Consider the following 10680-nt stretch of genomic DNA (forward strand, 5'->3'; position numbering starts at 1 on the left):
TTTCGAGACTTGAGAGCTATGCGTGGCGGAAAGCTATATCCGAGGCAGATTTTGTTTACGAGAATCTGAAGGATGAATTGAACAAGATGCACGAAAGTTCAAGCGAGCACTCGAAGCAAAAGCCGTTCTCGAATATTAGAACGTTTGCGAAGTCAAAATGAAGGGCGGTAGTTTGCGAGGCTGTGATTTAATTCCTCGGGCTCTCGGCATAAGGTACCAGGACTACTATCTAACGATATTGCGGATAAACGACCTGTAATCTGTTCTGTCGATAGGACGATTGTAGTTTGAGGAGAAGGGAAGCTCAGAAGTGCACTCACCTACAAGGCAAATGATACGGGTAGTTAGAATGTGAGAATGCACATGAACTTGATAAATAGGAACACACAAGAGTGCCATAATAAATAACACGCAGTGATTCGTAGAGGACACCCAGCGGCATTCTACCTACCTCAGAAGCCACCGACCAATTGCTCAATGCGATAATCAGGATATTTTTGTCCCTGCTTTTCAGCATCACTCTGAGCCACCTGATGCGTACTATTGCAGCAGCACGTCCGGGCAGCCTATCTAGAGCAATCTCCAATACCAATTCTACTCGGCGCCTGTTGGCGACATTCCCTGCTTCCTTGCCGACCTCGCTGCCATCGATCGCGTCATTGGTAAGGATGTATGTTCTAAGATGACGGAAGCGTGATTCATGAGACGTCCTCCAAGGCGAGAAGCTCCTCAGCGTGCCGGCCAAGGTTGGATTAAAGGCCGATGGTCCCGATCGTGAAGAGGTCATGGTGGCCAGGATTATGTAGCTCAATGCTCCGCCGATTCCGGCGGAGATAGATCGGGTAGTTCATGTCGTGAGAACGGCATCTCGGCGTGTGACGAACGGCAAGTTGTACGGTGGCCGGACATTTACCGGTACCCCGGTATCGGTAAGGTTTGGGCGCTTCCAAAATCGTTGTTGCAGAACACCACCTAGGTATCACCATCGTATAGTGCAAGGCCTTACCTTGACGATTTGTTTGTCTCATTTCCAGGAGAAGAGGCTGGCTGGGTATGAGCAAATGGGCTGACTTTCGGTTTCTGAATGACGCCACTTGACTATGGGGTTATTCGTACCGCCAGGTTGACCTTGTAATAACATTCACAGTAGGTGTCGCGAGTCTGACATTCTTCGCCAAGCCTTAGGTAGAGCATAGTGTGAAAAGTCCAGACCTCCAAGTAGGTATGGCAAAACGATCTACATCACTTCCATGTCCGCGCAAACAACGTAAGACGTAGTATCTGATTTCAGTACTAACAGCAATTCACGTGAGCGTTTACCTTTTTAGGCGTGATTGGGCTGTTCCGTTTAGGACCAACCTTGGTGCCGCAAACCATGTTCCTGAAATAGTTAAGCTATGATCCGTGCACCGTGATGACGCATGCATGCTGTGCAGCATGAGTCCTGGGTATGTACCGGTCGGATGGAAGGCCAGTACCTATTCGAGCAAACATACTTTCGGGGATTTTTGACACGTTTTAGTGTACGTTGCCAAGTCTGTCAGCATAGGGTAGCTGCTGCATGCCAATTACCGAACACCAAGCTTCTTCTACTCTAGCAAAGTAGAAGAAAATTCCACGCAGGGGAAATGGTGACATGACATCGCTAGTGCATTAGGCTATGATGATGTGCGTCTCTGCAATCTCAGTCTCGTTCGCTCATAGCTCCTCATTACTGAAAGAAGAACGATAGCCGATGCCTACTAATGAGTACTGTCGAAGCTGAGCCTAACTAATATATAGAAATGTGACAATATCGGTAACAAATATTTGACGAGTAGTGTACAATGAACAGAACTCCTGTCGATTCAGGGTACCAATGGACTTGCAGAGGAGCTGCTGGTAGGAGAAGGGGACACTACAAAGACATAGGCTGGGACCACACACCGGTATCCCATGGAAAAGTTCGTGGTCACAGTTCCAAAATTATTTACCATCGTACCATAAGATTACGATTCTAGAGAGTATTTGCGTACGATAAAGAGGACCTTGCATTGTTTACGAGCGCGGAAGCTTCCAGGAAACCACTCGCGTATCTTTCTTAATAATTTGGAAAAGGAAGATCAAGGATAGAGCGAAGGACTAATAGCTCTTGGCGTGGGCTCGTATCGTACCATACGTACTCCAAGAATCTGACTGATGCTGTAACGTCTTCAAGCGCGATTCAGTCTGCGTCAGATATTATCCGAAGACTTCCCCGAGACTCTCCCTCCAATGCTCAGATGCTCATCGTGGCAAAGTGAGCGTCGGAGGCTGAATTTGGTACCGAGAAACCTTACGGTACCGGTATCTTGCCTTCGGCCTTCCATCTGATCCACACTTCCAGAACGCAGGGACGACCGCTTACGGTCGGAGTTTTTCATCTAGCGGATAACACACTCTGCATACTTAGCTAAAACGATTACAGATGGGGTGATCGCTTATGCATAACCCCTTCTCGTTTGACCCGAACCCCTGGCGAGCTGGAAGAATGGGTCGGGGGTTAAACTTTATTTCAACTTTGAACTTTATCTGACATACGAATAGTGTAGACACGGTGGCAGTGCGGAGGCATACGATGGGGAAGATTCTCAGGTCGCAGGTACCGGTAACAGGGATGAATGAACCGACTTCACAACATATGTCTTGGAACACGCTATTCTACAGCCATCCGGAGTCTTGAAAAACTCTGAGGAGTAAGGGCATGAGAGGACGCAGAGATCGTCTATGTCCTTGTCGAAGGTCAACAAGGATGCGATCCGACGTGCCAAGGTCCTCCATCAACCTCTGTGAGAGTAGAGCAACGAGTTGTGACATTTTTCGTGGGTGTGCCAGCAGGAAAAGCATACTTCTGCACTGTCTAGGTATCCGTACTTCAAATAACAAGGATTACTATAGTCTCGCTAGAATCACACTCTTGAAATCAAGTATAGGCATTCCATGATCACAATCAACAGCAGTTATCCTGTCGTCGATGACAGTGATCGAAGGCATAATGAAACGATTATCAGTCCATAATCCGGACCTGTAGCAAAACCTGGTATCCGAGTCGTGTGACGTACTAGTCTATGTTGCACAGCAAACTGGTTCACCAAGTCTGACCAAGGGAGCCATCTAACTGGCCATGAAACACAGCGTCAAGGGAGCTATTTCCGCACCAAGTCTTGGCCTCCATAATCAAGCAATCTATACGGGAAGACACTCGACGTGAGTACGGTCCACTTTGCCGACTGAGCATCTCGGCATTCTCTCGTAATGATCTCTCTTACCAGCGGTCGGCCTTGACAAAGGTCGGATGTAGTCACCTCACCTGCAGGGCATCCGCGACAGCTGACGCATCCCCATGGTGCTGGTTCCAATCACAAACTACAGCTACTCCTCTTCACTGACTCAGTGATTCTACGAGGAATTGGCATAGTTTCAATGCACTTGACAATAGATGTCTATAAAGACCAAAGACATCTCTCTCGTTTGTCCCATCATTACAATCATCACATCACAACATCTTCACTACCACAGTCACCACTTCAACTCATCTTCACTACTTTCACTCAAAGTTCCAATCTTCTCCAATACACTCTATCAACATGAAGTTCCAGGCCATCCTTCTTGCTGCTGCCACTTCAAGTGCCGTCATGGCCCATGGCTACCTCAAAGACCCACCCCATGGCGAAGTGGTTCCTCGTCAGGACACTGTCATTCCTCCTCCTGGTTTCGACACTCGCCAGGTCCGCCCTGACATCGATGTCGGTGGTTCTCAGTCTCCTCGTGGACCAGGCAGCCGTCGCCAGGTCCGCCCTGACATCGATGTCGGTGGTTCTCAGTCTCCTCGTGGACCAGGCAGCCGTCGCCAGGTCCGCCCTGACATCGATGTCGGTGGTTCTCAGTCTCCTCGTGGACCAGGCAGCCGTCGCCAGGTCCGCCCTGACATCGATGTCGGTGGTTCTCAGTCTCCTCGTGGACCAGGCAGCCGTCGCCAGATCCGCCCCAACATCGATGTTGGTGGTTCTCAGTCTCCTCGTGGACCAGGCAGCCGTCGCCAGGAAATGGAGAACTAAACGGCTGCATTGATCTTGAGCAATGTAGCGCTTCTCACTTGAAGTCAAGGTAAGACTCATCCCCAATTAAGGGCTCTCTATGCAAGAACTAAATAACTTCTTATTAGACCCGTCAACTTTAGTCTTGGCTTCTTTCTCCCAACCTACCTTTTCCACTTTCAGAAATCATGTAAAACGATCAACAGGGGCGCTGGGTGGACTTTTAGCATGATTTCGTTTGCTTGTACGCACTAAAAAGATAGCTTTTGTGGTTGCTTCCTAGGACCGTTGGCTTTGTGAAGCGGTTTAGCTGTTCATATCAAAATGCAATTCATTCTATCACCAAAATGTGTGCCTTCCTCTGCTAAAACCGTGTCTGCTTGTTGTTCTAGGACTCGTGAAGGTTGATACTGGTACTGGAGTATAAGTGCAGCCAATGAGCAACGGTACTGCAGCGATTGAGATTAAGGAATTAGACTTAATTTGTATTAGGTGCAATCTAATCATACTTGCACGTATTGCTGCATTATGAATGCTTCAATCACGTGTAACTCTTGAATGGGCTTAGCCTCTTGGCGGTACTTGCCTATAGATAGTTCCCATCCTCCTAGATTAGGACAATACGATCACGTTACACTCTACTTTTAATCCTTCATCCTATTGGATACTGCACGTATACCAATTACATATTATGGAAATTTAGATCACTAAGGTTAGGAATAATTTAGGAGATAGATTATTAGATTATATCTACTATAATTAGACTTATATATATAGAGCTTTAGCTACCCTTACTAGAAGGTGTATAATTAGTAAACCTTCCTTACTAGAGCTCCTGCTTTTATTAGGCACTTAGTAGTAAGTGTAACAATAAGGCAGAATTGCTTGCCTATTGTTCTATACTAAGTTAGCCCTAATAAAGGCCTAACTTACTAATATATATAGAGAGCAGCTCGCCTATATTAGGATAGGCATATTCTTCTTGTCCTTTCGTACAAGACCTATAGGTGTAGGAATCTTATCCTTTTCTATACAGACGCGCACTCCTATATGCATTTAAGTTATATAGGATACCTTTTAGATACCCTACCTACTTAAGTTATTATATTATAAGAAGAATATTATCCTAGCTAGTAATAGTATTTAAAAATATTGCATTTGTTATTATTTTAAGCTACTAATTTAGTTCTAGTAGTTATCTAACACTATAACTCTATAGTTAGAATAGCTATTAGAACTTCTAATAACTAAAGCCTATAGGCTTAGACTTCTAGACCTATAGGTAGTGCTAGATTACCTTTAGAAAAATCGCGTTAGATTATATTAAGGTAGAGACTTAGAGACTACTAAAAGCCTAGAAAATTTAGAGGTAAAGCTAATATCCTTTTATAACTAACCCCTAAAGAAAAGATTTATTACTCTTATTAACTATAAAAATATTAAATAAAGGTAAAAGAAGGGTATCTAGTTTAGCTACCTTTAAAAGCCTATATACTAATAGAAAGAAATTAGATAAGGAGGACTTAATTAATAACACCCTCCTAGAAGGACCCGCTTCCTATCTGTCTCTTAAGGTACCTTATACTCCTAGGAAATCTTAAAGTAACACCTCCCTTAAAGATAAATACACATTAACCCTATCTAAAAAGGAGAGGTTAGAGGAACAAGTTAAGCAACTTACTAATTAGTTGTACAACACCTCCCTCTATAAGGAGATATAGGGTACTACCTAACCTAGCTAGTCTTTAGCTTCTACATTAAACCCTATAGTATATACTATAAAAACTAAGAGATAATCTAAAAAGACGCTAAATATCTCTATACTTAGTAATAGTGCTAATCCTACTTTTAGATAATAGTAAGTATCTATTTAGGATAGGCTAGAGATTAACGCTAATTACTACCCCTCTTCTAGAGCTTAGATAGCGTTAGTCTAGGGACACTGCTTAGGACTAGCAAGAGAATACTTAGAGCCACGTTACCTATCTAATTCCCTAAGTCTTTAATTCTAAAAAGCTAAGGAAATAATTACCCTCTTTTAAACTTACTTTATTACTAGAAATAAGATAGCTAAGAGTTAGACTATATTTAACTGCCTGTATATAACTAATATAGAGACGTTCCCTGCCTTTAAGTTATAATTCTAGAGTCTTGCTATTAGAGGAGAAGTACCCTAATTAGAGTAGTATTACTACCTCTAGATAAAGATTACACCTTCCCTAAGGATGCTAAACCTTGCTTTCTAATAGAATTGGCACAATAATTTCAAGACTATAGTAGATTATCTTACTACTTTTAATATAGAACGCCGCCTATACCCTACCTTATCTACTCTTACCTAGACTACTCTATTATCTAGAAAAGGACTAACTCCCTTCTAACACTCTAGAAACTAGTCCTATTTAGACGCTAATTAGAAATCTTATAATAGACCTTTAATAGCTAAACCTTATATGCCCTACTTGCAATAATAAGGCACTACCCCTTAAAATAATTAACCCCTATCTGCTACGCTAGCTACTCCTAGCGCTACTATAATAGGAACCCTAGTAACTTGCTATAATTATAGAAAGCCTAGGCACTTTAGTAGTAACTACCCTAAACCCCCTAGGATTTAGGCTATAGATATAGAATAGGTTATTAAGAATTCTAAGGAAGAAGAAACCGCTAAATTAACTAATTTAGATAGCTATTAGACAGGAAACAACAACGCCTAGGAGGATCCTCCTTCCTAGGCCTAACTTAATATAACCTGTTAAACCTTTCCTTAACTAAATTATTTGTTAGTTCCTATTTACTTGCACGTATGACCCTATGCCTTAATAGATCTAGTGTTTACCTAAACGCTTTAGTAGATACTAGGGCCTAAGGTTATTTATTTCTTAATTTAAAAATTGCTTATAATATCTCTTCTACACTTAGGGTACCTATCTAAAAGCTACTATACAAGCTTACTATTAAAGGGTTCTAGGATTAGATTACCTTCCTAGTTGCCTACTACATTTAGCTTTATATAATAGTTAGTAGCTAAAAGGTTTATAACTGCCCCTTTATAATAGTAGACTTAGGTTCTTAGGATTGTATTATTAGATAATACTAGCTAAAATAGTTCTAAATCCTAATTAATACAGATAAATCTTAACTAATCTAGCTAGAGAAATATCCTCTAACCTACGACCTAGCACCTCTAATTCTGGTACAACTCTACTAGTAAGTGCTATCTACTCTAGTTACCCACGACATCTTACAAAGAGACGCCCTTTAGGATTAAGAGGAGAACTAGAACTAAAACAGTCCTAGTTTAATTAACAGGATACGTAGTATACTTAAAATTCTAGCTACTTATAGGGCTGCTACTAAACCTATTACGCTACCTACCCTAGTCTAATTGCTAATAGTTACCCTACCCGCAAAATTCTAAATTGCTACTATTTCTGCTAATGCCTTCTATTTTAATATAAAAAAATCTTCTAATAAATTCTTTACTACTAGCCTGTATAAGATTAAGCGTAGGATCTAAACCCTATCTAAATAGGACGCTCTTAACTATAGCTTGTTAGATTAGAAGCTCTTATCTAACTATAATTCCTATTAGGACGTCTTTAACAAGGCTAAGGCTAACAAACTTCTAATCTACTAGCCTTATAACCACAAGATAGTCTTAGAGGAACCCCTTCTAAACTACTAGAGTCCCCTCTATTATTAAAATACTAAGGAACTCTAGGCTACTAAGGAATATATACAAGAGCACCTATAGAAAGGTTTTATTAAGACTAGTTAAAGCCTATTTGCCTCTCCTATCCTATGCGTTAAGAAGCTAAATAGAGGCCTTAGGATCTATATGGATTACTATAAGCTTAACAGCTTAACGTAAAAGGACGCGTATCTAATACCCTATATAGATAATCTATTATCCTAGCTAGCTAAAGTAAAAATCTTTACTAAGCTAGATATTTATACTACCTTTAATAAAATCTAAATAGACCCTAAATTAGAGGAGTATACTACTTTCCGCACTAGGTATAGTGCCTATAAATGCAAAGTCCTACTATTTAGGCTATATAATAGACCTGCAACCTATTAGCGCTATATAAATAATATACTAATAGATTATTTAGACAACTTCTACATTGCCTATCTAGATAATATCCTTATCTACTCTAAAAACCTTACTACTTATAAGGACTATGTTTAAAAAGTCCTTAATTATCTTTATTCTACTAGATTATAGGCTAATATTAAGAAAAGCAAATTCTATATAACCTATACCTGTTACCTTAGATATATCCTTACTAACAAAGGCTTAGAGGTAGATCCTAATAAAGTTAAAGTACTCTAAAACTAGTCTGCTCCTAAGATAATAACTAGAGTAAAGTCCTTCCTAGGATTTACTAGATTCTACTAGTAATTTGTAGAAAACTTCTCTAAGATAGCTAAGCCCTTAACTACTCTCTAGAGTCCTGCTACCCTATTTGTATAGACTTTAGAATGCTAACAAGCCTTTAACTAGCTTAGGAATGCCCTTCTAGCAATCCTAAGCTTAGCTTACTTCTATCCTAAGTACCCTCTAAAACTAGAGACAGACGCCTCTAATAGAGTTATTGCAGCTATCCTCTTATAGGAGCATCCTAATAGGAAATAGTACCCTATATCCTTCTTTAGTTAGACCCTTACTAGTTCTAAACTTAACTAGGAAATCTATAACAAAGAATTATTTGTAATAATCTGCGCCTTTAAGAAATAGCGTGCTAACCTAATAAGTACTTAGCACCTTATTAGAGTATACACAGACTATAGAGTACTAGAGTACTTTATATCTACTAAAGTCTTTAGTGCTAGGCAAGCTAGATAGCTAGAGGTTATAAGTCCCTTTAACTTCTAAATTAAGTATACTCCTAGATCTTACAACGCCTAAGCTAATATCCTAAGCAGAAGGGAATAGGATATAATTAACCTTAAGACTACTTAAAGGAATAATTGCTTATAAGTAATAATTGCCCTAGATAGATTATACCCCTAAATTAACTCTAACTTAGCGTAAGACTACCTAGCTAAGCGTTCCTTACTAATCCTTGCTTTAATTATAGTAGTTTAGAACCTTATAACTCTTAGATCCCTAGAACTTATTAAAACTCTTCTCTAAGAAAATAAGTCCTTATTCCTAATAGAAAGATTAGAGTTACCTAAGCACTATTAGATAGAAAATAGACTCCTTCTCTACTAGGATTAACTTTGCGTGCCTACTAGATTAGTCCTATACACTAGACTAATTCGTAAGGCTTATAATTAAGTGTCTACTACCTACCTATTAGCTACTAAAACCTATTAGATTCTAGCCTAATATTACTACTAGAAAGGTATAGAGACTACCTATAAACGCTACGTTTAGAACTATATCCTATGCAGGAGAGGGCACCTAAGATAGCACTAACTCCCTAGCATACTCTACCCCCTTCCTATCCCTAGTCTACTAATGCAGCACCTGTGCATTAATTTTAAGGACTTTCCCTAGGATTAGTAGGGTTATAATTAGATTATAGTTATTATTAATCGCCTATTAAAGCAAGCTATTACTATCCCTTGCTATAAAACTATAGACGCCTAAGGTATAGCTACCTTATTTATGCAGTAGGTGTACTAATTTAGACACACTCTAGATACTATTATTTCTAATTAAGGCCCTTAGTTTATATCTAGTTTCTAGTCTAAGTTCTATTAGATTATAGGCACTAAAGTTAAGCTCTCTACTACCTACTATAAATAGACTAATAGACAAACTAAGATTATAAACAAGTATATTAATTAGAGACTAAGGCCTTTTATATCCTATTACTAGGATAACTAGAGCAAGCTACTACCTATAATAGACTGTACCTAAAGTACTCTTCTATATTTATCTATTAGTATAGCTCTATATTAGCTCCTCTTTAGTTCCTTACTAAAGCAAAGTTAGTATTAGAAACTAGAAAAGACCCTATCTACTATACTAGAGAAACTAAACTATAAGGACGCCTTATCCCTTGCTACTTAGATATATAACGCCTAGAAGATTACTAAAGAAAATATAGAAAGAGCTTAGGACTAAATACGCTCTGCTACTAATTGCTATTACTATCTAGTTAACTAGAAGGTTAGTAACTATATTTATCTATCTACTACTAATCTTGCTATTTTATAACCTAGCTAAAAACTATCTAAATAATAGGAAGGTCCCTTTAAGGTATTAGAATAAGTAGGAAACGCGTATTGCCTCTAATTGCTACCTAGTTCTAAGATCTATAACGTTTTCTCTCCTAATATACTATACAAAGATCCCTAAGACCTATTACCTAGACAAGAGGCTCTAAAACCCCCTAGTACCCCTATACAAGGTGTAGAGGAATAGGAGGTAGAAGAAATCCTAGCTAGCAAATTATATTAATCTAAGCTAAAATATAAGGTTAAGTAGGTTAGACACAATCCTAATCCTATTTAGTATCCTGCCTCTAACTTTATAGGTGCTCCCTATAAATTACAGGTATTCTACTAATAGTATCTAAATTAGCTAGGTCCCCCACGCAGCTTACTAAAATAGATTTAAGTATAGGAAAAAGGCAAAGAGGATCTAATATTACTTCACGATAAT

General features: G+C 39.4%; 1 protein-coding gene across 1 annotated transcript; it reads right to left on the reverse strand.

Annotated features, from left to right (window-relative positions):
- Window positions 1-3641: 3641 nt before the first annotated feature.
- Window positions 3642-4136, reverse strand: IAQ61_010074 (uncharacterized protein; the record flags this gene model as incomplete). The annotated part of the gene is made up of 1 exon (XM_066098654.1): window positions 3642-4136. The coding sequence occupies one exon, from the start codon at window positions 4134-4136 to the stop codon at window positions 3642-3644; it is 495 nt and encodes a 164-aa protein (XP_065951481.1).
- Between the last annotated feature and the right edge of the window lie 6544 nt (window positions 4137-10680).

This window comes from Plenodomus lingam, assembly GCF_022343315.1.
Source record: "Plenodomus lingam strain CAN1 chromosome Unknown contig_7, whole genome shotgun sequence".
Classification (NCBI taxonomy): domain Eukaryota; kingdom Fungi; phylum Ascomycota; class Dothideomycetes; order Pleosporales; family Leptosphaeriaceae; genus Plenodomus; species Plenodomus lingam.